Raw genomic sequence first — 27105 nt, forward strand, 5'->3', positions numbered from 1 at the left:
GTGAAAAACAGGATAGAATTAAAGTGGGAATAATGAAGCAAGTTTTTTAAAGGCCACGGATAGAAAGTTTTCCACAGTGAAGCTTATCGGGCTGGGCCGAGGAGTCTCGCCAGAAAATTTCTAGTGGTTTCATCTCGAAGGCTGGCATGCGTTGCTATGATCAAGGAACTCCGCTGCCCATGCAAGTGCGCTCTAAAGAAACTCACTATTCTCTGTAATTAACCTATTGCTGATTTGCTTGAGCTACACGATATTCAAACTAGGCACATCAAGAGGTCGTAAATTATACTGCAAATAGCGACTCTATTTGTAGGAAGCTGATTACCTGCTGAATTTATTCAGTGGAAGCATCTTTAGCTGTGACTGCGTCAAAGAGAGCCTCATCTGACATATTTTTGTACCGGTTTAATTAAAGTGCCCCAAGTACATTGCTTTTGATTTACCAGTAGGTGGGGTTTTTGGTTTTTAACAGCCTGACAGTAAGTAATAAGCAAGAATAATTTTCTCTTCCAAATTTTGCAGTGTATCAGTTTTGATATTAAAGCAAGGTACAGTTAACAGCAAAACACAAGGCTAACTATGCTTTTCCCACCTTGAGTGGCTGCATACACTGTTGTCGCAAAGACTATGTCGTAGTTATTCTGATAGACCTCAAACAGCAAGTACAACAAATGCACGTACACCAGTTGAAAACACAAAAAGGTTGGGGTGCTTTCTCAGACATTTGAGCATACCAGTTCATTAGACTCAGACATATTTAGATCAACACTGTTTTTTGATTTCTTTTTGGTGAGTTTTGTCCCAGGTTTTGGATACTTTTCCTTGCTATGAATGACCTGGATATACTGGTCATTGCTGCTGTTCTGTGGATCACTGCTGGATTCAACGGAAATAGAATCGGATTCTGTTAGAGATTGCTCCAGCTTTTGCTTTGATTTTGGTTTCACACGTGGCTCAGGATAGTTCAGGTGCACTTTCTTGTAAGCATATGGAGGCCTGTCCATGTCTAGCTCAAAACCATCGTCCCAGGATTTGTAATGCACTCTGGCTAGATCCTTGCTCATAAGAATGTGGCCATCAGCACGTTCCCCAATGTAAAATCGTGGTGCTGGGCGAAGATCAGACAGTGAGCGAGGGCGATGGGATCTGGTAATGAATTCTCTCCCAAGTTCCTCGTCATCCTCCTCATCTTCACTGGGATGAGGGGAATACATCTGGTGTGGTGTTCGAACCACGTATCTTCTGACATTGCGTGGGTACAACTCAATAATGTCTCCCGATTCGCCTTTTCTGAAGTGCCTTTGCAGTCGGGAGGTAGAATGGATTGATTTTTTGCGGGACTCATTTTCATTAACAAGAAAATACCTGGTAGCATATGGTCTACGTCCCACAAAAACAGGAGCCCCTGCCCCAAGGGCATCCGGATTTACCTGTCGAATCCCTTTTCTGAAGAGAGGCTCAGAATGAACATCTTCAGTGTGCTTTTTGAAAGTCACTTGCATGTAGGGCTTTGTTTTACAGAGCTCACTTGCACTCCCATGCACAACACTTGGGTACCTTTAGGAAGGAAAAAAAGTAAGGAAATATTGACATACACACTTATCTATTAATGTAGTTAAAACGTATAAAAGATTCATTGCTCTGGAAAGTCAAAGACTAGATTGTAAGGGTGGAGATTACAGAATCTCCATTGATCCAAGTATTTAGGAACAGTTTGAGAAACATACCCTAGAAATTAGGAGATATATTTGTTCTTCCCTGGGAAAAGGCAGCAGACAATTGACCTCTCAAGTTACGTTCCCGTTCTGTTTTCTTATTATTCTGAGAACTGTTTAAAAATGCTCTTTATCTGATCACTCGGAAAAAAACCAACAGGTAGCTTAAAGCATCAGTCTGCTGATGTCCAAAACTGGTTGTCCTACAAGGCATTCTGCATAGAGTTCCTTCACTCTTACTGTGTTTGTCTTGTTCATGTAAACAGTATCCTGCACAAACTATTTTAGTTATATGCTTGAGGGAAAGCTTAGTGTTTACCGTTGCTTGAGGTGTGTGTAAACTCCATCAGCTACATGATTTCAAAAGTTTTATAAACTCAATTAAGGGAAAGTTAAGGAGGTGGTGTCACCAGCAATCTGAATAGTACCCATAATTGAATCTGCTTTTAAAAAATTCCTCAGCTGTTCTACTGCTCTAGGCAGTCTGAATACACATCTATTTTGTAAATAAACACAGGTATGTCATGGAGCTGCTAGAAGAAATGCCATTTCAAAACCAAAGCAGTCTTACCTGTTTGTGATATTATCATTTCTTGGTTTCTGTACACTTGATACTGAGGGAGCTGGCGTTAAAGAGGCTGAAGTCGTGGGAGTTGCATTGACAGGTCTTGCAACATCAATTGAGGGCACGGTTTGGGGCACAGACTGGGAAATGGTTTGTATTCTGGTGCCTTTGCTCACAGGAGATTCAAAGTTCAAGACACTGCCATTCTTTCGGGGAGTTGAGGACCGAACAGAAGACTCCTGGCTGATAATATCACTTTCTTGCTCTGGTCTCTTGTCATTCCCATCCGGATTTTGGATTCGGGCTAGAAAACAGAAATTATTACAGGAACTGTCCAGGTTTCTAAATTTAGAAGCTGCTGTGTAAATGCAGTGGCTCAAATTCACCCTTCAGTCAGGACATCCAATGCCAACAGAACCCCACTGTGTTCAGAAAAGAGAAACGGGTGTCACACAGGGAGACATGGTGATAAAGGGGTGGATCGGCATACTATGGTACATGGCAGGTGTGGTGTTGGGGAACATAGCAAAAACACTAGACATTGCACTGTAGGATTCCAAAATGAACAACAAGCCAATGCCTCTTCAAGAGTCCCGTTTCAGTTCACAATGTACACCACTTCCAATATGAAGGTGGCCCCATTCAGCAAACTGGCTCCAGTGACTGTGCTGGTCCAACTAGGACACATACCTTATTACCCTTATTAGTCAATCCTGATCACTATATTGCTATATATCAGGTATTTCACCATTTACATGTCCACTGGAGAGCTCTAAGGGGGTCACAGTAGCATTAAGATCTAGCCATAAGGCTACTGAATCCTGTCTTCCCTTTGGCTTGGCAAATTTTTACTTGTTCCTTTCACTGGGAGGTATTAGAAGGATGGCATCCTTTCTATGGTTTCTCGTTGCTAAAATCTGAGAAGTGGAAGGTGCAGGTTCAAAATCCCTCAGGCACAGTAGACAAGTCTGAAATCTTTTCATTGCTGATTAAATATTCAACCATCGCAGGTCAAAGAATAGGGACCATTCCCTTCCTCCTTTCTGCCTACTAGCCTCTGAATTTTATGCAAGGTCTGACATGATTTGAATCATCAGAGATGCCTCCCAGGTTCTGCCCTGTTAGTGGTAAAAGCAGGAACATACCCAGTCCAAAGATCCCAGCAGAAATTAGGTATAAACTACACACCTTGTCTTTCAGTGCTGCCAAGATTAAGTCAGGCTGAGCTTAAAAACAGGAAATACAGGTTTTTTAAATGTAGTTGAACTTCCCTATGTGTATGAGAAATCAAAATGGCTTTGCATCCAAATGCTTTATGAATAGTGGCATTTCTAAAGCTCACCAACTTACCTACTGCCATCTGAACTACCTTTTTCTTATCTTCAGTTCTTTCCTAAAATACATTCAGAAGAATGAGAAGCAGTAAATTACTATGGATTAGAGAGTAAATATACTGCTGTGTAAGGATGAAAAATACAGGATTGGTTTTAAACTGTGAAACACTGAAAGTGACTTCAGAGATTTAATTGGGCTAGTACTTTACTGAAGACCCACCAAATTGCATGTAAAAGCGCTTTGTGCTGTACTTACTGTTTGGATCTTCATTCTCAGTTGATTGTTGGTGAATTTTAATGATCTTGCAATACTTTGTAGGTAATAGATTAACATGCTAGAAGTGAAACAGGTGATTACAAGTCATTTCAAACATTCTTGACAGTTTTTTCTTTGAGGGTTTATAGGTCATCAAAATGATGTACAGGTTCAGTTGCTGCTTTGTAGCATTTCCTTTATAACTGATAATGGAACACAGCCTTCTTTCAAGCAAACATACATGAAAGAAAGAAATGACACTGAAACCAGAATTAACAGCAGTTCCAATTGTGCCTGTGCTTTTTGCAGGTCTTTCCATTGTGCATGTAACCCTGGGTGCATTTCTAGCTTTTTTTTGTTTACATTCTGGACATGCTTATAACGAAAATTTTGATAAATATTTTCTTGTCTTTTTTTTTTCCCAGTCCAAGGTTATGGCAGAGAGACACCAGAACTACAGCTGAGTTTGCACACTCATACCAATGTAATTTTGTTGACTGACTGGATAAGGCCTTGTTTACACTGGCACAGCTGAGATCAGATCTGGCTTGACATAATGGATTACACTAGCTTTCAGATGAAGTAAAGTCTTATAGCTAGGCTTCATACCACAAACATCTGCACATGTGCTTAGCCATCAGTTTGAAGCAGTCAATAGATCTACTTATATTTGTAAATATAGAATCATAGAATCATAGAACCATTTCGGTTGGAAAAGACCTTCAAGATATGTTCATATTTACATGGCTGGGACCTTTGAGGAAAAAGTTACAAATAGGAAGCATTGCTTCGGACTTTTTGATTTGCCTGAAAAGCCCACTGCTGGGCCAAACTGCATTCATCTGTAGTTTATATGGAAAAAAATGATGCAAAGGTACATGCAAGACAAATGATACTTCATAGAAGTAAAGTGAATTTCAAACAGCTCAAAATAAATATTAATTCCCAGCTGTGAACAATTATTTAGAAACCAGAGTAAGAAAGGACTTCCACTGGAAAGTCTGCAGCAAATTATATTACATTAACACTTAAGAGCAGACCTTCATAATTGATTTATCTTGTCAGAAATCAGGATGACTGAGTAGCTTCTTTAAATGATAGACTGAGCCCTGTTCACAATCATAAACTGAATGAATGACCCTGAGGAAATGGAAAATTAATTTCTGAGGAGCTCTTGAGAGGGAAGAAGGATCTTAAAACTTCCTGGAACCAGAAGCGCTGCAAGCCTTGACACAATATAGTGAACTTGCTCTAACACAGTATCCCAGAACAAGAAATTCCTTTTGAAAACGTGATGACAGTCTGTTTAACATACTCTCATTCCTGTCTGATCCATATACCGCATATTCAATAAGGTGGGTTTTTTTCAGATATGCTTAATAAAATTACAATAATGCAGTGTTTGTTCCTCAGCATCAACATTTGACTCTCCAGAGATAAGGCCAGTATTAATACAATCAATTTAACCTGCCTGTGAAAACCAAAGTACTTACAATAAAAGTAGTAGTGCAGGGAGGACAACCACAGGACTGCTGATGTAAGTAATCACTGTGTTGAACCATGTGGGAAAATCATTTTGAATCGTTTCAGAAACAATATCATATATTTTTTCTTGTCCACTGCAAGAGGAAAAAAAAAAAAAAAGGTAAAATTAAGTCATAAGAAATCCTAGGTACATCAATTTGTTAAGCAGTGTTGCACTGAATAAACAAGGACTTTCATCCAAAAGTGCTTTGGAACAGTATAGTGAAAGGGAAAAAAAAAAAAATATAAAAGCAACTCATTCATTATTTGCTTTTTGACAATTTTTCCAAAGCACAAAAGCATTGGCCAGGCTTGGAGGGTGCTTAAGTTGAGACACAAGACGATGATGTGTGCCAGATTGCTCAGTGGCATATTACAGTATGTAAACATAAAATAACAGAGCCATGTATATAAAGCAAAATGTCAAGCCTCACTCAGAACATTGACATATTTGCCTAATTAAATCTTAACTGAAAAATATTGGCAGCAGAAAAACATTGTCCTGTCTATCAATTATTTTTTTTAATTGATAATTTGGGTATTATTGACCCTGATGAATTTATCACGAGAGGGTGAAATAAAATCTTTGCAATTTTCATTAGTCCGTTGTAACTTACCTGAAGGGACCACAGCTTAAAGATGGCTTATATCGGGCAATAGCAAAAATTGTTGGTAACATGCATAAGAACAACATGAACAGCAACATGGCCAAGTAGAAATTATTGGATCTGCAAGAAGGCATAACATGTTTCAGATTATACTAATCAGAGAGAAAAACAGAGGCAACATAAAAGGTGCAAGTTCTCTGTCTACCTAACAAGTTCAAGATCTAAATTTCTGAAAGATCAAAATCATTCTGCCATGATTAGAAAGTATGAACAGAGCCAGTTTAAACAGACTTAATTATCAAAATCTTATTTGCACTGCTTTCCAGATACCACTGCTGCAGCGAGGGAACTGTTTATAGCACCCTTCTGTAAAAACTGACCTTACTGCCCGGTTGTGTTGGCAGAGGAAAAGAACAGTGGCAGAAGCTGATTCATCTTCAAAACATGTTAGAAATAACTGACTCTTAAGAATTAATGATGCCCTAAATTATTTCCATTTTGAGTAAACAAGATATTCATCATGATAGAAGAAAAATGGGGAAATCTGTTGTGCAACGCAACAGACAAAAGCAGGTACTTCATAGCTTTCAAAAAAAGAAACATCAAGAAATAGAACTTGCAACAGTTAACACCTGTAGGTTATTGTGCTCAATCAGATTTGTAGGGAAATAAAGCATTTATGTTAGGCCACATATTCCCTGACATATTTTTCAGTTCTTGCATATCTTTACAAACCCTCCAGTTTCTCAGTAATTATGGTTTTTTCACAGACCTTTGCTATCAGTATTACTCTCAAATTTGACTGTTAACTTTCAGAGCTAATATCTCCTGTCATTGTGTTCCTATACACAGAAGACATTTCCATTGTCTGCATTTGATTTATTCTTTTTCTTTTGTTCTTATTTTGACTAACCGAGATGCTCTGAAAACCTGCTGATGTGGTACATTACACGTTAGCACAGCCCAGCTCCTCAGGTACATGAGTCCAATCAACTTGAGAACATTGAATGCTGGTAAGCAAGGTGAAAAGAAAGCTCCCATCCTGGAAGAATAATATCATGTCAGTGCTCAGTGTTGCCAGAAGCAAAAGAACATATGAAGAAAAAACCAGGTAAAAACCAACTCACTATCAGCAGACAATCTCTTATTATAATAAAGTATAAAAGACTGCATTACCAGTATCCTACCTGAATAAGTTTAATTGGAAATCATTAGATTGCCTTAGTAATCAGCCAACAAAGGACAAGAAAAATCTCTTATGGACTACATACCAGATCATTCCTTGGTTGTAGACCAAATGCAATACATTCTCTGCAATTTTGAATTCTCCATATTCTGGCTACAAGAAACACAGTGTAGGATGAATACTTTGTCTTAATCTTTTTTTCAGATCATTTATTAGAAGCATTTGACTGAATCAGTTTGCAGACAGCACACAGCCTGAAACATCCAGATCAAATACCAGCTTTTGGCAGGCAGTGGGAACACAGTAAAACCTACTCTGCAGCAGGGGATTAAATAAACTAATTCCTCTCTAGTTCACTTCACTTCTTTAGTTAAGGACAAAGAACAGTCCTCAGCCTTTCATGCCAACAGCTTCTTCCTAACCAAATATTACTCACCGTAATTTTCTTAAAGGGCTATATGCTTTTGATTGTTGTTTCTTGGACCACTGTCTACATTATGGATAGATGTTACAGCTACAGAAAAGAGGATGTGGGGAGAAACTCCATGCCCTCTGTCTCATCTTCGACTCTGGGATTGCTCCATGATCTCATTTTGGGAAAGACAAAGATTGTTGCACCCCAGCCATGGGAGTAGGCTTGAGAAAAACATCCAATCTCAGCATTTACCCTGTGCCCTCCAATTTAAACTCAGTTTGAGCTGTGCCTTTATAGATGTGTGCTACCAAGAAATTATTTATCTGTTGAAAGGCTTTAAGGACATTCAGTACTAAGGGAAGGAGCCTACCCATCTTCAGCATCTTAGTTTGATAAAATAAAGACTATACTTACAAACTTGCTTTCTAGATCCCAGCACCAGCAATCACTTAAATATCGAACACACAGTCCACGGAAAAAATCAATTAACAGGATGCTTGCGACTGTGAAAATCATGTCGATAATTGAAAGCTTTAGCATCTCCTGAAATACATATTGTTCACACATACTGAGTAATTCTGGAAGCAAATAGACTGCATTTGGCTCTTTTGCATTTGTGCTTGTATTTTGGTTCAAGCTTAGTATCCTTATAAAATATGATTTGCATATATAAATTATTTCCTTTTTCCTGTTTGACTTTTCCCTTACTTGTCTTTATTCTAGCAAAGAGAACAAATATAATCAAGCTTCCAGTGTGCCTTCTGTTGCTTGCAGCAATAAAACTCTGGTCATGATGGCTTCAAGCTTTCTTTTTAATGACTGTTTTGAAAATTTATCTAGATAAACTTAAATGGGTTGGTTTTTCTATTGTATCCAATCCTTTATTATACTGACTGTTGTAATACATACTTGCTAAGTGCTTCACAATGAGAAATGCTTATTATTCATACAAAACCAAACCCCAATGGCAGTAGGATCATCAAGCCATAAAAGAAACTTGTTTAGTGCTTACAAATGAATGGGGTTATCCTATATTTAATTGCGCTTTAAAAATGTACAATTAATAGAAAAGATTCAATTCTAAACATTTCTAGCCCCTTTTGGGGAAAAAATAAAACAATCAAAAAACCCCATGAACACCGAGTCTAAAAATTTCCTGATGACTGTGCAATAGGGTGAAGGGCATACAAGAATGGAAGTCAGGCTAATAAACCTAGGAGGGGTCTTTTGCTCCAGATGATCAAACAAGACCTTTCATATTGCTCACTCTGGAACAAGGAGCTCAGCAAGTCCGGAGCACGCTAGCATCATTCTCAATCTAGCGGCCTAGACAAAAAGTGCAACACTGACAGAGACCAAAGTACGTTGGGATCAAATGGCATCTTTTGAATTTTGCGTGATTAAAATTTCTCTCTGTGTGTGTTAGTGCCACTGCTAGTCACTCAAAGTAAAGACCACAAATGATGTATGCTTCCCACGTAGGGAAACAAAAAGTGTCATGTTAAGTCTGCAGATTTTCTGCAACCTAGCTGTGGGAACATGCAGACATGGTGCTACCACCCAAGTGGCTTTGTTCTTACGAGCTGACAGTATTTTGAAACCTTTTGTTGTTGTCCTCTTTCTCTCTGAAGAAGTGGAGAATACTTGATTCTCTAGTGATATACTGAGGCAGAATGAATAGAGACTTCAGAGATATTATACAGATGACCATGCACACAGTCCCATGCTTGGCTCGGGTCTGCATCCCCATCTATCCAGGCAGCAATCTGAATCTGCAGAGGGTGCATGTTACTGCTTATATATTTTTATAGTCTTGTTTCTCTGTATGAGTTTAATAGGATGTATCCTATTAAAACAGGATCTGTATCACACATCTGTAGAGATCTGCCTGTGCAGAGCTGAAGACAGAGACCGAAGCCTGGCAAAAGAACATTTGTACAACACTGAACACATTGTAGATACTGAACAAAAAACAAAGCTTGTATCTGTGGCCATATCACTTCGTGTAGTCTTTACTTTTTCTACACAATCCTTAGCTAAATTCTGGAATTTATACAAAGAAAAGCTCTAAAATTGAATACAGTGCAATATTATTTTAATTTTTTGTCAAATAAACATAAGAACAATTACAAGAACAACATAAGAACAATTACGTACTTGACCAACATATGTCTCCCAGCACTGATCCTGTGGGTTCCGGGCGTTAAAGGGAGCTGTTTTGTTAACCAGTGAGTCAGAGACTGTCAAGCCTTGAGTGCGACTCCCTTCCAATGTGACAATGCTGTTTCTCTTAATTTGTACATTAGGAATAGTTGTAGATAAATTGTCTTCTTTAGAAAGAGTTTTGGTTGCTAAGGCAGCGGTAGAATTACTTGCATTGGTATTAACATCAGAGTCCTGAAATAATAAATGTCCCGAAAGCTACTTTTTCAACTGTACATACATGCAGATGTTTGTGCCTTCTACAGTGTACAAACAGAGAGACATATCTTCATGTATTTTCCAGCAGCAGTTAGGTGACTTAAGTAGGTGTCAATGTACGGAGTCAGATGGAATTTGTAAGGACAGTAATGAAAGCTGATTTTAGGTACTTGGAAATATTTGGCCTAAAGTGATGGCTTTTTTTTTTTTTTTTAAATAGTTTAGCAATGCACAGAAATCTATTCATCGTATTGCATCAGCAGTCAAATAGATCCAGTTACCCTAAAAAACTACACATAGTTGTAAATCAGCATTACAAACTAAACTTAACTTTACAATCCTATCAAACTGTAATGTGTTTTAATCAATTTCAAACAAATTTTCATCTGACTTCATATATGATCACAATAAATGGAATCCTATCTATAAAGTCTACTAGCTTTACACATCAGAAAACATCAAGTTAAACTTACAGTGACGCTCATACTGTCCACTTTATCCAGGAGAGCAATGATTAAACTGTAGAGGTTTCCCAGGTATAGAACAAGAACCCTGAAAACAAGAAGAATAAGGTACAGGTAATTGGCATTGTTATCCCATCAGCTTCTCATACATTCTCTGGTTTGGCTCGACTAAAACACATGACCAGAACACATCTCTTCCTCCCTTTCTTCCCACATATTTTCTACACTGCATAATGCCCATACCTGGCAAGCTGGAAGCGAAGAGTAGTCCTTGGGTGATACATCTCCAGAGCTGCCACAAGTTCAAAAGCAGAGGGTGCAATCATTGTAATCAGTGACACAACTACGCTTACCTACAGAACAGAAAGACACAGCATTTGTGTGGCTTTTCACATAGACCTTCTGTGGTACCTTGAGTGCTGATTGAAATACTGCTGATGCACATGCTTTGGTGATTGCTTTTCTTGGAGGAGATGCTTTAAAAAGTTATTATTGACATTAGTAATAACAGTAGTTATGATCCAAAATTACAGATCTGGAAGACCACTCAGGAATCTTAGTCTGGACATTATAGCTTTAAAGTTACTACTGTATTAATTAAAATAAAAACTCAACATGTGGGAAATATGAAGCCAGCATCTTCCCCTGAAATGGATGAGTAGCTTCTCCGTACCTATTCACTTCCTACCTTCAGTATCCACTCATTCCTGTGAATGCAAATATTCACAGAACATTCAGTATCCCCCAGCTGAAATCAATAGCTATTGTCAAAGCTGATTCCTTTCTAGTCCATTGGCCCAGTGTTCACTCAGCTCAATCATGGGTGCAAAAGTATATTTGTAAGTGACAGGAGACTTTATGCTTTGTCCTCACAAAATAGGGGCCAGCTAGAACTGCAGTCTGTGAAATGAGGACCTGCAACATCCCCCTGCCCACTTCAGCTGTGCTAACACCTTGTTGTAGAGCAGAGGGAGCAAGTGTGAGAAGACAGATCCAGGTAACCACCGCTCTGCCCTCTCATTCCTCCTGGCTAATCTCTTCTAATTTACGCCTCAGTGCACACCGTTGCTACAGAGAGCCCTGAGACAATAATCCTGCTTCTAGCACAGAGGTGGCATAAAGACAGTGTACCTCATTTTTTTCCCAAAGAGTCAATTCCTTTTTGGTGCGCTCTAACCTTTGGGATCGATCCACAACAAAGTATATGATGTAAATACTTCCAGCAAGCGAGAGAAGCACAAGGATGTTTGCAATAATTCTTAAGCTTATAGTCACTGCTCTGGGGGAAAAAGAAAAAAAAAAGACACAGCCAATACAGTAGGTTGTCTTATGACACCAGGGGTCTTTTCTAACGTGGTTTTTAGAAGTATGAGACAAGCAGATTAGTACTGCTATCTGCATTGAAACAATGCTTTGAAAAGTGTATCTGATCTTATATACATACAAGTTTTTGCTTTTCTTCTTTTCCTGCTCTTCCAGTATAGCTTCCTTGAAAGAAACACAGCATTATCATTTTAATAGTGTTCAGCAAAAATAATAATAATGCACATATCTTTCACAGAAGGTATCAAGTGTACTAATAAAAAACTTCACATCCTGGAAGTGCAAGTAGATAAATACCTCTCTGCTATGCACAGAGATTTAGGAGTGATAAGTGAGCTTAAATAGTGAAGGACATTTCTGAGAAACAAATGCACAGTAATCAAATACTTGTTCACTTTCAGTCATGCATGTTTAATGGGATGCAACCAGAGGTTTACACTAACAGATGTTTTTGCAGGATGTGCCTATAGAACCTATGTGTCAGTAATATAATACAGAACTGTCAAAAGTTATCTTCATAATAACTAAATATCATAGCTTATTAATTTATCCTTGATACAATTTGAAGTAATTTTATTCAATAACTTAATGAGTATACACCAAATTGGGGAAAGAAATTACTTCTGATGAAAATCACATCTGTTCTTAAATTCTAAATGGAAAACATCTGTATTTAAAGCAATTTTCTAATATTGAGAGCGCTGTAGGATGTCCCTGGACCATTTGTTATGGAGAGTTGAAATAAATGAGTGTTTTCACACCGTTAACATGAATTTGATTCTATTACTCAATGAAATTGCATCACAAGCAAATTTGTTTCTAGTTATCTAACTTCTTGTCACATATACAGTGGCATTAAATAAAACACTTCTGAAGAAGAACACAATAGCCTTGCTGGGACAGAATGACAGTGTCAGCAAGTATGATGTGGCTGCAATACCACACAGAGATATGATACCAGCCCTCCCCTAGGCAAACAGATCTGTAAATGAATACCAAAACCCAATAGGAAATGCAAGGGAATGAGAACAAAGACTTACAGAATAACAAACAAATCAACTCCAAATAATTTGAAGGTCAGTTGCTCACCCTAATGCTATTAACAATGGCAGCAGCTTTGCTCTCTGCAGCCTCGGGGTTTCCTATTAAATAGTCCCAAGCACAGAACAGTCTCCAACAGAAAGTGTAATTTTCATCAGAGGCACTTGCTAAACTCATTCTTGAGTTCTTTGCCATTCTGTAAAAAAGTAACAAATATTCAACTGTTGTTAATGTGTGAAGATGAATATGAAGGAAATCACTGGTTTGCTTCATAGTTTTTAGATGTCTACGCCTTTAGAACTACCAAAAGTTTGCAGCAGTTAGTGTCATTGTTGGCAGCTTTCTGAAGAAAATAAAACAGGGTGAGGTTCAGAGCATGAACTTCACTTCTGTTCTAGTGCAGAAGTGACTCACTGCGGAAGGGCATTTTAATATTTACATTCTTTATAGCTGACGAATACAGCAAATAAATGTCACTAGAGCTGTGGACTTAAATGTATTTCAGTTTTACAATCTCCAGGTAGGATCCAGCTGGAAGATACCATCACTAAGATCACTATTACTGTGATTACAAGCTAGTTTGGCAAAACTAGTGATCATGCACAAGATCTGTTTGTTTTCTGTATGTTTTCACCCTCAAAATATACATTATTGTCAAATAGAAACCCAGTGCCATTTTACAGACCTTGGAAAAAGAAAGAAAACCCCACCTACTCATCTCAGATAGGCAAGACGGCAAATATTGCAAAGTGTAAGAAATGAAAAGAAGATTAATAGCTTATGAAAGAAAGGGTATCCAAAAGGACAATGTTAAAAGGGGAACTGTAAGCAACTAAGCAAAGAGTCAGTGAGCTAAATCAGGAGAAGAGCTAATCGTATCCAGAAACTGCAGATGCGTAGATCAGTGTCAAACATATCAGTGACCCTTGGCACAAACCAGCAGGTAGAATAAAAATAAATGAAAAGGGAAGGTTCGGCTTCAAAACAGAGTTATTATAGGCAGTGGTAAAAATGTCCCTGGACTGTACTGTGCTGGATAAATAGGTATCCAGAAGGGAAGGGAAAGCAAATCAGGAGAGGACAGAGTGACCTTGTCCCTCTCCAAGCATTGCATGTTCCTGGATTTATGGTCAGCGCTAGCAGTCTTGCTCTCTCTGCTGAGTAACTCCTACTCCTGGCCCTTGAACAGCAAAGAAATTAAGCTTACATTCAAACGGGATGCCACATACTGGCTGAAACAATGCAAATGATATTACATCTAGGATGGTATTTTAATATCTGTATTTCAATAGATGGGAAAAATAATGCTGAAAGCATTACACTTAAAATATAAATTTCTGTCATAGCAATATTTATACCAGAAAAGAGGAAAACAGAAAGGATTTCCATGAGTGTCGGCCCTTACACTACACAAACACAATGCACACAGATCATCTTCTCTGCTGCCCTCCTTTTATAGACTGGGAAACTGAAGAAAGAGAGAAGATAAATGATAGCAAGATAAAGAGCAAGCTAGAATTAAACTCAGTCTGCCTCCCTGATATTAGCAGACTTGAACAAATTAATAGAACTATTGTCATGGTTTAACCCCAGCCAGCAATTAAGCACAACGCAGCTGCTCGCTCACTCCCCCCTTGCCCAGTGTGATGGGGAAGAGAATTGGGAAAAAAAGTAAAACTCGTGGGTTGAGATAAAGACAGTTTAATAGGACAGAAAGAAAGAAAATCATAATAATATGACAATAATAAAAGAATTGGAATATACAAAACAAGTGATACACAATGCAGTTGCTCACCACTCGCCGACTGATGCCCAGTTAGTTCCTGAGGAGCAATCCACCCCCCAGGCCAACTGCCCCCAGTTTATGTGCTGGGCATGACATCATATGGTATGGAATACCCCTTTGGCCAGTTTGGGTCAGCCGTCCTGGCTGTGTCCCCTCCCAACTTCTTGTGCCCCTCCAGCCTCCTCGCTGGCTGAGCATGAGAAGCTGAAAAATCCTTGACTTAGTGTAAACACTGCTTAGCAACAACTGCAAACATCAGTGTGTTATCAATGTTCTTCTCAGACTAAATCTAAAACATAACACTATACCAGCTATCAGAAAGAAAATTTACTCTACCCGAGCTGAAACCAGGACAACTATGCAAAATAAATACAGAGGAAATGCGATAAATACACCATTAACGATTGCCTGAACACACAAGCTTATGAACAGCAATAAATGGGTAGTCTTACTTTTTTAAGAGAATGATGAAGCTGTAAGCAAACACTGCCATTCCAACAAGGAAGTAGGCAAGAGGCAGCCGATATCCAGCTTTCCCAATCTTCCTGTCATGACCGTAGTAGCCATAAAACAAAACAGAGTACTGGAGGTAGCCCTGCAAAGACCAGAGCCCGTAAGTAAGAACAGTAACTAATGATTACAACAGAACAGCAATAGGGAAAACAATAAAGAGTGGTTTTAGTCTTGCCCCTAGTGACCAGATGGTGTCCAGGTCTTGAGCAGATGCAATATGCTCCTTGGGAATGGTCTTGCTGACCGTGCTGCCGAAAGGTGCTCCGGCCAGTAGCTGGGAAAGAGAGAAAAGGTCTCAGAAGCTGTGTGAGCCCATCTGACCTGGGGCTGCACAGCAGAACCCACCAAGAGCTGCCCGCACGGATGATACTATCAGGATAGCAAGCATTAGGTCATTCCTCGTCCTAAACTAGAAACTCCATGAGAAATCCTGCATTCGTTTTCCACTAAACATCTTCAAAATGACTGAGAAATGAAAAGAGAGATCAACTGAAACCATTAACAAAATAGCTTTAAAAGTTATGTTTGTTTTAATTTAAGAATTTTTAAATTACATATGACAGTGTTTGATCTCAAAATGGTATTTCAAGACTAAATCTACTTTTCCTTAAAAAAGTAAAAAATGAAAGTGAATACCTTTTTTATTTCATGGTTTACTTTTTTGTTTGTTTGGGGTGTATTTACTTTTTCTTTTTTAGTTTAGCCAATGAGAAGAAAAAATCAGATATTCCCATGTTTTCTGATAATGTTATTAAAGCACAGGTTAGATGAGGCAAAATAATATTTATGAATAATTTAACAAAGTTAACAAAAAGCCTTACTTGCATGCAAGAACTAAACATAGTTGTGGCTGTTCAGAACTTCTAGAAAATATTTTCTAATGGACAATAATCCAGAGTCTGGAGAGGGATGTTATGTTTTTCTGCCTGTAAACGACACTAACAGGACTTGAGCATACTCAACACCAACTACAGCTTTTAGGATTTGGTTCTCCATTTTAGTAATTGGATACAAACACATTCTATAAAAGCATTAGTACCATGTTGACAAAATATCATCTCTAACACTAATAGCAAAAATCTCTTATCCTTTGGCAGTAAAAAAACTCTTAATAGGGGAATTTATTTTAAATAATTCATTTTAAATTGTGCATTTCAAATTGATGTATGCCTTTAAGCATGGCATTTGTTTAATTCAGAAAGGAAAGTGCAACAGTAAGCGTTTTTCTGTAAATATTAACAACATGTTCTTACCTCTGGTAAGACTACAAATGCTCCTGTCATTATGGTAAGTACAATATTGATTCCAAATAGCCATCTCAGGAAGATGAAGTAAGAGGCAACTCCGGACCCAAAATGACCTTAAACCACAGAAAATAGTTATCTGAGCTACACAGTCTATAAAAGCTCACATCATTTATTCATGAAGTATTATTTGAATAATAAAACAAAAGAAAAGCCTTTCTTATTCATGCAGGGTATAGAGCAAAATAGAGAAAATGTTAACATGTCATTGAGAAAGATGTAATTCCAACACAAACTCCGTTGGGGAAGTCTCATGATTACCAGCAGCATTTACTCCAGAAGCTGCTAAGCTGGGTGGCATCACGCATCCCTTTTCCTTTACCACTGAAGCACAGAGGCATGACCTGACTGCTGAGGTAATGTTAAGGGCTGCTTTAATTCAATTCAAAGACTCAAGGGCTGGTGACATAGGTTACAACCACGCTTAACCCTGGGCAGATCTGGGGATGTTGGCCTGAGGCTGCTGCCCTACGGACTGTGATAAACTGTAACCAAATCTTGCTGCGTTTTCAGAACCACAATGGGACAAATTTGACTTTTTAAAAGTTACCCCCCACTAAGACCATAAATCAGAACTGCACAGTGTCTAAGGCACCAGGAAAAGAAGAAAAAGCAAAATTTTAAATGATAATGCCACTGCTGAAAGTTTGCATTTAAGTCTCCCCCAAATATTATTTAATTCAGTAAATTCAAAAATAAACCCTAAGACTCAGCATTTTAGCAAGTGCTTTACTGTTCAATACCATTAAATCTTTATACTTACTCTCAATTTTCTTTATTCTCATTTCCCAAGGAATAAAGATTACCACAAAATTATATGCAAGTCGAATAAACTTCCTCCATAGCTGAGAAAAAAGCAGAGACATGAGAAATACGACACTTCTGCATGTAAAAAAATAAAAATAGAAATGCAGAGTATTTTGCTCATGTTTCTTTCATCTTGTGATACAAGAAATATTACAAACATTAACTACTAAGATCTTAGAGCATGTCTGTGGGTAAAGCAAACCACGGTGGGTTTTAGAAACACACAAAACGTGGGGGGCACTGGAGTCCTTGACTCTGCTTACCAGCCAAAAGGCAACAAAGACGAGACAGAGAGCCCTTTATACACCTCTGAGGGTACAGTCAGGAGCCACCAATCTACATCTTTTACACAGAAAGACCCTGAAGAACCAACAGAAGGAAGCCAACGGGCACCGTTCCTGGTCGCCTTCTCCATGGCTGGGGGTTGCGGAGGGGAGGAACTGCAGCGAAGGGCCAGGCAGCAGCTCCGGGCAGCAGAAGTCATCCAAGTTGGGTACTGCTGGGACGCCTAGCCTCTGTGTAATTTATGAGGCAATCCCGCTGCACTACACGTAATAAATTTGATTTCAAGGACAAACAAATGAACAGACAACTAACTTCAAATTTAAGAGAAGCATAATGCCTTAGAAGAAATTTTCTTAGAGGAAAAATAAGCTTTTGTATTCAACAGCAGAAAATTCAACTACTATATTCTCAGCTCTGTGTGTTACAGCTGACACCTGGAGAAAACCTGTGGTTATATTTTGTAGAGTCTTTATTCAACCTCCATTTTTTACCTGGCCAGAGGAAAGCATCTTGCTGCACACAGTGGGGTGTGCATACGCATGTGGGAGAAGAAAAAAAGTCTGCATGTGCAAAACTGAGTGCAGTTTTTGATTTGTTGAATTAGACCTATAACTTTACAGTATCGACAGAAAAATAATATTTGTATATCATGCACTATAAAGTATTTTTAGTACAACTAGATATTAAAAAACCCCTATATTTTAGGCAGTAGCAGGGTCAATATTGTATCACGTAATCTAATCTTCCAAAACCGAAGAGGAGTAAATAACATTTTAATTACTGAATATATCATCAATGTCTTTGGCCAAAGTTAATTAATTTTTATGGTGGTATTGGTATTTTATTGCATGAATGGGAAATATTTTAATTAAACAAAGAAATTGTAGATGCTGGGAATTGGATGGGAATTGCTGGGGCTGCTACTTTCATTTCAAAACAGGGTTCACAAGGCTGAGAAAGGAAGCAAGCAGCTTGTGCCAGTTGTTCTGCAGATTTATAAAGTATACAAAGCTGTCCATGTGGGAGCAGTATTTGTTAAAATTATAATTAGACAGCTATCGCCTCTTTTCCTGCCTACTGCATACCTGAACAGATAATTTATACTCTTAGAATCCAGGGTATGGGCATCTGGCATTAACTACAAATGTAAAAAATACAATGCAAATCTAAAATAATTGAACTGAAAAGGAAAAATGCTTTCAGTGTCAAAACAATAAAAGGTATTTTAACTTCAATTTTCATAAATAATAACATGAACGGATTGCCCAGTTATGAACAGTGGGTATTTTGCCAATTTTAAAAACTTATTTAAAAATGTATACACTTACAGCTGCATTTTGTTCTTAGCACATTTCAACCATTGAGTTCTTCATTTTGATGATGTAGTGCTTGTTTTGCTGTGCTACAATTTTTGTCTCCTTGGTTGCCATGCTATTTTCTGAGAAAATATGTGAAAATGAAGCCGTTCCAATTAAAAAAAAAAGCAGCTCATTCTGTTGCATTTGCTGAATTTAGCCCTGATGTAAAGGCTATATTCCCTAATTTGTGGTAGGAAAAAAGACAACGGTTCCCCTACACATAATGAGTGGTGCTAATTGACTGCCGAATTATATCCCTGTGAATATCTTCAGGCAAATACACACAATAAAGGCAATTAGATTAGATACAAACTTTTATTCGTTGTGAACTCTAAGATGAAAGCCTCCCTCTTTTTTATAGGAAGGGGAATATGAACAAGTAATGAACCCAATCTCTGATTTACTGACACGTATTGCAGACCCTTAGCACTTCTCTTTCTAGGCAACGTCCTAGTTCCACTCAAGTCAAAGGCAAAACCCAGTATTTTAACAGCATTTGTTACTTTCACTGCATTTGCCACACACACAAAGCAGAACAAGGAAAAATTACTCTTTCCTACCTTGGAAAGTAGTAGTTTTAACCTTTGCTGTGGGCCAACATAACAGAAGGAGAGATACGCGTATGCAGTCTTTAATTTGTTCACATAAATAAAATGCATAGCGTTCTATTTTAGTGTTACAACCCTGCCTTTTTGAATTAAGATAAGTTACTCATTAAAACTCTACTCATTATGACAAAAATATTCTTGACTGCTTAGATGACTGAAGATCTCTTCTCTGTTGTTTGCATATTAGGGACAATTTCCTATATGTTATTATTTTCCAGAAATTAGGGCCAGGGTCTATTTTCAGTGGTGTAAGTAGATTTGCTAAGATTAGATTCAAATTCTTTGAGTATTATGCAAGCAAAACCTTTCTTTAACAATGTATTTACCATAAGCTATTGTAGGATTGTATTCCAAACTAAAAGCTAGACGCATTTTTCATACTAAACTATTGAACTGTGGCCCCAGAGTCTGGTGAAATAGCTCTTCAGAGAATACTGGCATCGTGTTGTTGGTATCCCATTCCCATCATCCCCTGTAGCAGGCAACAGTATTTGTAGACTATTTGAGAAGGAAGCTTATACTGCGTTAATAGAAGAACATCCATCCCTCAACACATCAAATTAGTCTGCAAAATTGTAATAACTAAATTCACAATAGAAAAGGAAAAAAAAAAAAAAAGCAGCTCTTAACTGCTTTTACCTCCCTCTACAGAGTTCCTGAGTTGGAGATCAGGACTGCATAGCAAACACGCTCTTCTGTGAATGAAAACTGCAGAAGACTATTGGTATAGAAAAAGCTGTAATTTAAGAAAAAGCAGCCCTACCTCTGCACCAGCAGCTTGGTAACCTCTTGTTCTAGTGAGCCTCCCTTCATACTTCAGCACAATCTCCTTCGCCTGTCTGCACAAGAAGGTGGAAGTTCATTCTACATTGATCCTGTTACTCAGAACCCCTTATTCTACACAAGCAGCAACTAGCAAGGTTGTCAAATGCTCTGAAATACAATTGTGGACTGTCTCACCATAAAATCCTTATCTGGGCAAAGCTGCCTCTTTTCCTATTGAGGTTTTTACTGACACTTTAAAACCACTGAGAATTTTGCCTGAGAAAACTCAGCATTCAAAACTTTGACTGCAGGGAGAGTTTTCTATTCCACTATTTTTTTTCTCTGTCCTTTTGATTCAAAGTCTTTCTTTTAAAATGGCGCAACCCAAATGACTAAGATAAAAAGATCCACGTTACAGTCTGGCTAATCTCATGTGGATACTAACACGTCTTCTGCAAATATGGCGTAGCGCTCCTGTAATATGCAAAGAAGTGCATATTCATCTGGTCATGTGCAGAGGTCTTTGACCTCAGCAGAAGGTGGATGGGGACCACCAAAATCTCATCAACAGGAACAGGAAGGCAGCAAGTCACAAACTCTGCCTAAGAGAGAAAAATATCTCTTTGCTTCCAAGATTACACAAGGGGTCTACTACTGGTAGGGATTCCTCGTGACTAAAATGCCATCCTAGCATCATACAGGGTTTTAAGAGAAAGTTGCCAGGTGAAAAGGTAAAATAAAGGAACCCCCAAACAGATCATGCTGTGAAAGACCTGACACAATTTAGAGAGGTAGCCCAAAGGGTTAGGCACCCACTCTTTCATTGTAAATTTGGAATTCTTAATATAATAATTGCAGTCTTGAGATGTGAAATGCTATTACTACACTGAACGTACCTTTTAAACCTACAAGCATCCAGTATTTACTGCCATTTACAATATATTACACGAAGATTATGACCAGCTTCTGTTCTCATACCATGCAATCGTCACATACAATTACCTTGAAAATGGCAAACCGTTTTTCCTTTTTGGGACAGAGTGAAACAATTTAGCTTAAAAATGTATTACTGAGCATTACCAAGAGCCTTTCCTTAGATGACTGAACAGCTGACACACTGTTTTAATAGTTAATAGCCAAAGCGTGATTTCTTGCTCTCTTCTGTACAGTGACTGTCTAAAGGGAGCCACAGGCATACACAGGAGACGACTTCACCTACAGACTTTCCACCCCGAGGCTGCTGCCTTCAGCTGGCTCTCCGATCTCATCAGAGCATCCTCATGACATGCTTTCTTAGCAGCTCTTAATCATTTCCGTGCATAATCCCTTCCAGCTTACACTGAGAAACTTCTGAGGCTGGAAGCACTGTCACAGTCAGTAAGCCCGAAAGCTTTCATGCAAACACCCTTACCTGAGCGCCCTCAGCTTCTGCCTCATAGGCCACGGCCGGCAGCGGATGTTGGACATAATCTCCTTCTGGTACTGGATGTTCTGAAAGATCTGCTCTGGGTCATGGCTCTCAGCCTTTTCTTCACCGATGTCATCGTCCGAGTTGCTGGCAGCCCAGCACACACCCCACAAGAGGAAAAACAAGACAAATTATTCCCATTCCAATCATAGAATCATAGAATCATAGAATCATTTTGGTTGGAAAAGACCTTCAAGATCATCAAGTCCAACCATTAACCACGCCCCCTAAACCATGCCCTGGAGTACCCTATCCACTCGCTTTTTGAATACCTCCAGGGATGGTGACTCAACCGCTTCCCTGGGCAGCCCATTCCAATGTTTGACAACCCTCTCAGTAAAAAAATTTTTCCTAATATCTAACCTAAATCTCCCTTGCCTCAACTTGAGGCCATTTCCTCTTGTCCTATCTCCAGACACCTGACAGAAGAGACCAACACCCTCCTCACTACAACTCCCTTTCAGGTAGTTGTAGAGAGCGATAAGGTCTCCCCTCAGCCTCCTCTTTTCTAGACTGAACAACCCCAGATCCCTCAGCCGCTCCTCATAAGACTTGTGCTCAAGGCCCCTCACCAACTTGGTTGCCCTTCTCTGGACACGCTCCAGCACCTCAGTGTCTTTCCTGTAGTGAGGGGCCCAAAACTGAACACAGTACTCGAGGTGCGGCCTCACCAGTGCCGAGTACAGGGGAACAGCCACCTCCCTGTTCCTGCTGGCCACACTGTTCCTGATGCAGGCCAGGATGCGATTGGCCTTCTTGGCCACCTGGGCACACTGCTGGCTCATATTCAGCCGGCTGTCAACCAGCACGCCCAGGTCTTTCTCTGCCGGGCAGCTTTCCAGCCACTCTTCCCCAAGCCTGTAGCGCTGCATGGGGTTGCCGTGACCGAAGTGCAGGACCCGGCACTTGGCCGTGTTAAACTTCATACAATTGGCCTCAGCCCATCGATCCAGCCTGTCCAGATCTCTTTGTAGAGCCTCCCTACCCTCAAGCAGATCGACCCTGCCTCCCAACTTGGTGTCGTCTGCAAACTTGCTGAGGGTGCACTCAATCCCCTCATCCAAATCATCGGTAAAGATATTAAACAGAACAGGGCCCAACACTGAGCCCTGGGGAACACCGCTCGTGACCCGCCGCCAACTGGATTTCACCCCATTCACCACGACCCTCTGGGCTCGGCCATCCAGCCAGTTTTTCACCCAGTGAATAGTGCACTTATCCAGGCCACAAGACACCAGCTTCTCCAGGAGTATGCCATGAGAGACAGTATCAAAGGCCTTGCTGAAGTCTAGGAAAATAACATCGACAGCCTTTCCCTCATCCACTAGGCGGGTCACCCAGTCATAGAAGGAGATCAGGTTGGTCAAGCAGGACCTGCCTTTCGTAAACCCATGCTGACTGGGCCTGATCCCCCTCTTATCCTGGAGCTGCCGTGTGAGTGCTCTCAAGACAAACCGTTCCATAATCTTTCCCGGTACCGAGGTCAGGCTGACAGGCCTGTAGTTCCCCGGATCCTCCCTCTGACCCTTCTTATAAATGGGAGTCACATTGGCAAGCCTCCAGTCCTCTGGGACCTCCCCTGTTGACCAGGAACGCTGATAGATGATAGAGAGTGGCTTGGCAAGGACCTCAGCCAGTTCCCTCAGTACTCTTAGATGGATCCCATCAGGTCCCATAGATTTGTGAGTGTCCAGATGGCGTAACAGGTCCCTAACTAATTCCTCCTGGATTAAGGGGGGTATGTTATGCTCTTCATCCTTACCTTCCAGCTCATGAGGTGGAGTACCCTGAGGATGACTGGACTCACTATTAAAGACTGAGGCAAAGAAGGCATTAAGTACCTCGGCCTTTTCCTCATCACTGGTTGCTACATTCCCTTCTGTATCCATTAAAGGATAGATATTCTCCTTGGGATTCTTTTTACTGTTAACATATTTGTAAAAACATTTTTTGTTGTCCCTTACACTAGTGGCCAGATTTAGTTCTAGCTGAGCTTTCGCCTTTCTAATTTTCTCTCTGTATAATCTAACAAGATCCATGTACTCCTCCCAAGTTGCCTGCCCTTTCCTCCAGAGATGATAAACTCTCCTTTTTTTCTTAAGTCCTAGCAAAAGCTCCCCATTCAGCCAGGCCGGTCGTTTTCCTCGGCGGTTTGACTTGCGGCACATGGGAATAGCCTGGTCCTGAGCCATTAATATTTCCTTTTTAAAGAATGTCCATCCCTCCTGGACCCCTTTGCCCTTCAGGACCGTCTCCCAAGGGACTCTCTCAACCAGTGCCTTGAAGAGGCCAAAGTTAGCCCTCCGGAAGTCCATAGTGGTGGTTTTGCTGACCACCTTCTTTGCCTCACCAAGAATTGAAAATTCTATCATTTCATGGTCACTAAGCCCAAGACGGCCTCCAACCATCACACCTCCCACCAGTCCTTCCCTGTTCGTAAACAACAGGTCTAGCAAGGCTCCTCCCCTGGTTGGCTCACCCACCAGCTGTGTCAAGAAGTTATCTTCCACACACTCCAGGAACCTCCTAGATTGTTTACTCACTGCTGTGTTGTATTTCCAGCAGATGTCTGGAAAGTTAAAGTCCCCCACAAGGACAAGGGCACACGATTCTGAGACTACTGCCAGCCGCTTGTAGAATGATTCATCCGTCTCTTCAACCTGGTCAGGTGGTCTATAACAGACTCCCAGCACAATATCTGTCTTATTGGCTTTCCCTCTCATCCTCACCCGTAAGCACTCCACCTTGTCATCAGAATCGTGTAGCTCTGAACAGTCAAAACATTCCCTAACATAGAGAGCCACCCCACCACCTCTTCTACCTTGCCTGTCCCTTCTGAAGAGCTTGTAGCCATCCATTGCAGCACTCCAGTCATGGGAGTCATCCCACCATGTTTCCGTGATGGCGACTAAGTCATATCTATCCTGCTGCACAATGGCTTCCAGCTCCTCCTGTTTATTGCCCATGCTGCGTGCGTTGGCGTAGATGCATTTGAGCTGGGTCATCGAATCCACCCCTAACATCGGCATGCTGCTCCCAGGCTCATCTCTGGTGCACCTAGTTTTATCCCTTGCCCCCTTCGAACCTAGTTTAAAGCCCTTTCTATGAGCCCTGCCATCTCATGAGCAAGGATTCTCTTACCCCTATGAGACAGCTGGACACCATCTGTCGCTAGCAAGCCCGGTGCTGTGTAAGTCTCCCCATGATCAAAAAACCCAAAATTCCACCGATGGCACCAGCCTCTGAGCCACGTATTGACCAGGTGTGTTTTCCTGTTCCTTTCAGTGTATTTCCCTGCCACTGAAGGGATTGAGGAAAACACTACCTGTGCTCCCGATCTTTCTACTAATCGTCCCAGTGCCCTGAAATCCCTTTTGATTGCCTTTGGATTCCTCTCTGCAATCTCATCACTGCCAACCTGCACAACTAGCAATGGGTAATAATCAGAGGTCCGAACCAGACCAGGGAGTTTCCTGGTAATGTCTTTTACCCAGGCCCCAGCAAACTGTTGATTGTACAGCATCCAACCTATTAGAGCAACGTAACAGCAGTGAATTAGGGAACTAGCGTGACCTTATTATTTTAAAGTTGATGAATCATTAGGATGATTTCCCCATCTCCAGGATGTGCCTCTTTTCCTCCCCACCGCTTGCTGCTCAGTCATAAATTATCCCTGCTCCCCACCACGCATCCCAGTCTGTCCTCTCCGAGCATTTCCAGCCATACAGCTTGTACATCATACTAGCAAGACACTGTATATTTTTCTAGAACAAAGTGCTGTCTGAACATTTCCAGCAAGAGCACTTAACATTCATTTATTCACCACGTGGTGTTGGCCTTTTATTTTGATTGTAATAATGATAAAATATTTTCTTGTTAGAATGGGGAGAGCAGATGCTTAGATCGAGGTCGCCCTTTGTTCCCTGCTGAGGGGAACGGGAGCGTGGGACCCCGCACACCAAGAATTACTCGTCTGTGTGTAAAAAGATTCATGTGCTTTGATGCAGATTTCTGTGGATGATTATTAAATCATCTTTTCTGATGCTGTCACCACGTTTGCTAAGCTACGGCTCTTGCAATTACCCCTTTGAAACAGAGTTGTATATGAAACGGCAAGAATATTCAGTCTTGCAGAGGCTTAGGTCTAAAAACCCGTGGTGAACCATTTCCCCCGAATAAAATGAAGAGATCTGAAGTACTGCAACAACCACCAGCCAGGAATTTTTCTAATTGTATTGCTATGTACTTGTTGGGAAAGTTCCCTGCAGTTTTGCTGAAAAAGCAACACCTTTTAATCACTTAGAAATAAACGGTAACCTAAACCATGCCTTGTAAGAACATTCAAAGGACGTACGTCATCGGACCACTGATCCATCGGTCCACAGTCCTGTCCCCTCGCTCACAGGGGCCATTCAAGGGAAACGTATAATTACACAGGGGAAGTATAGAGAGATTTCTTACCCTGCTATACACTGAACTCATGGGAGCGACACTGTTTACGTACAGTGTTTATGCTGCAGTATGAAACATGACTTTTGTGAAAAGAAAAACCCAAAGAGGTTGGAAATACTTCTAAACATAGAGAGAAGGGTGGTTTTTCTCACGCTCCTTTCCACGTTAGCGTGTTACTTTGTCTAAACTGAAGTGAGAAGACAAGGTTCCCGCGTCTGCGCTAGATACGGCAGATTTGCACTTGAGGAGAGAGGAGGGTCTCTTACCTGTGGGGCGGCTCCTGGTAGGTGTAGATGCCAGCGTGCCGCTTCACCGTTCGGTACTTTTTGCAGGACTTGCCAGTTTTTCCCGCAGCGGAGCCCGCTGCCGCTGCCATGGTGGCATCTGCCGCCCGCACCGGGTGAAAGCCTGCGACGGCAGAAGGAAGCCTTTGGCTCGCCGGCGCGCTGTCGCCGAAGCAGCCAAACGTTCTGGAGCGGAGACAGCGAGCGCCGCTGCGCCCCGCCGGGCAGGGCAGGGCAGGGGCTGGCTCCCGGGCAGGGGCTGGCTCCCGGGCAGGGGCTGGCTCCCGGGCAGGGGCTGGCTCCCGGCGCTCCAGCGGCCCGCAGGAGCCGCCGGCCGGCGGTGCCCGCCCGCCTTAAAGCGGCAGCGCACGGCAGCCCCTGCCAGGGCGACTTCAGGCGAGGTGCCCCGAAGCCAGCTAGGGAGCAGAGCCTAAGGGTGGGCCAGCTGCCGGCCTTAATTCAGAGCCACGTTTCTCTTGTCACGGATGAGGTATTCCCTCGAAGCGCCATCCCACCGCACCACGCCGGCCTGCTCCGGGTGAAGTTTCCGATGAATGCACTGGACGGGCTGTTGATCTTTGCTTGAGAGGACGTTCTTGCTCGGGTAAAGCAAGACAGTTCGC

At 40.9% G+C, this 27105-nt stretch overlaps 1 protein-coding gene across 2 annotated transcripts; it reads right to left on the bottom strand.

The window, feature by feature from the left end:
• Positions 1-390: 390 nt before the first annotated feature.
• Positions 391-26696, bottom strand: TMC3 (transmembrane channel like 3). Of its 2 annotated transcripts, XM_052808736.1 has the most exons (22): positions 26465-26696; positions 21690-21833; positions 20277-20352; positions 17219-17300; positions 16405-16511; positions 15327-15425; positions 15091-15233; positions 12901-13048; positions 11933-11976; positions 11620-11767; positions 10732-10841; positions 10498-10576; positions 9761-10000; positions 8018-8146; positions 7274-7341; positions 6916-7044; positions 6012-6122; positions 5364-5489; positions 3871-3949; positions 3631-3673; positions 2287-2584; positions 391-1557 (listed from the first exon to the last, which is right to left on the bottom strand). In XM_052808736.1, the coding sequence occupies exons 1-22, from the start codon at positions 26572-26574 to the stop codon at positions 717-719; spliced, it is 3354 nt and encodes a 1117-aa protein (XP_052664696.1). In that variant the 5' UTR covers positions 26575-26696; the 3' UTR covers positions 391-716. The 2 variants fall into 2 exon arrangements, with proteins under 2 accessions (XP_052664696.1, XP_052664697.1); XM_052808737.1 differs by lacking the exons at positions 20277-20352; positions 26465-26696 and having other exon boundaries at positions 21690-21806.
• Between the last annotated feature and the right edge of the window lie 409 nt (positions 26697-27105).

The sequence above is a fragment of the Harpia harpyja genome, chromosome 14 (assembly GCF_026419915.1).
Source record: "Harpia harpyja isolate bHarHar1 chromosome 14, bHarHar1 primary haplotype, whole genome shotgun sequence".
NCBI classification, from domain to species: Eukaryota; Metazoa; Chordata; class Aves; order Accipitriformes; family Accipitridae; genus Harpia; species Harpia harpyja.

Bases quoted from the DNA above. Each gene is read 5' to 3' on its own strand.
- TMC3 (XM_052808736.1), bottom strand. From the start codon at position 26,574: ATGGCAGCGGCAGCGGGCTCCGCTGCGGGAAAAACTGGCAAGTCCTGC. The intron at 11,768-11,932 runs GTATGTATATAA...TTTTTCCCCCAG, and splicing joins AAGAAGAAAAGCAAAAACTT to AGCAGTGACTATAAGCTTAA. The intron at 1,558-2,286 runs GTAAGACTGCTT...TCCTTCCTAAAG, and splicing joins AATGATAATATCACAAACAG to GTACCCAAGTGTTGTGCATG.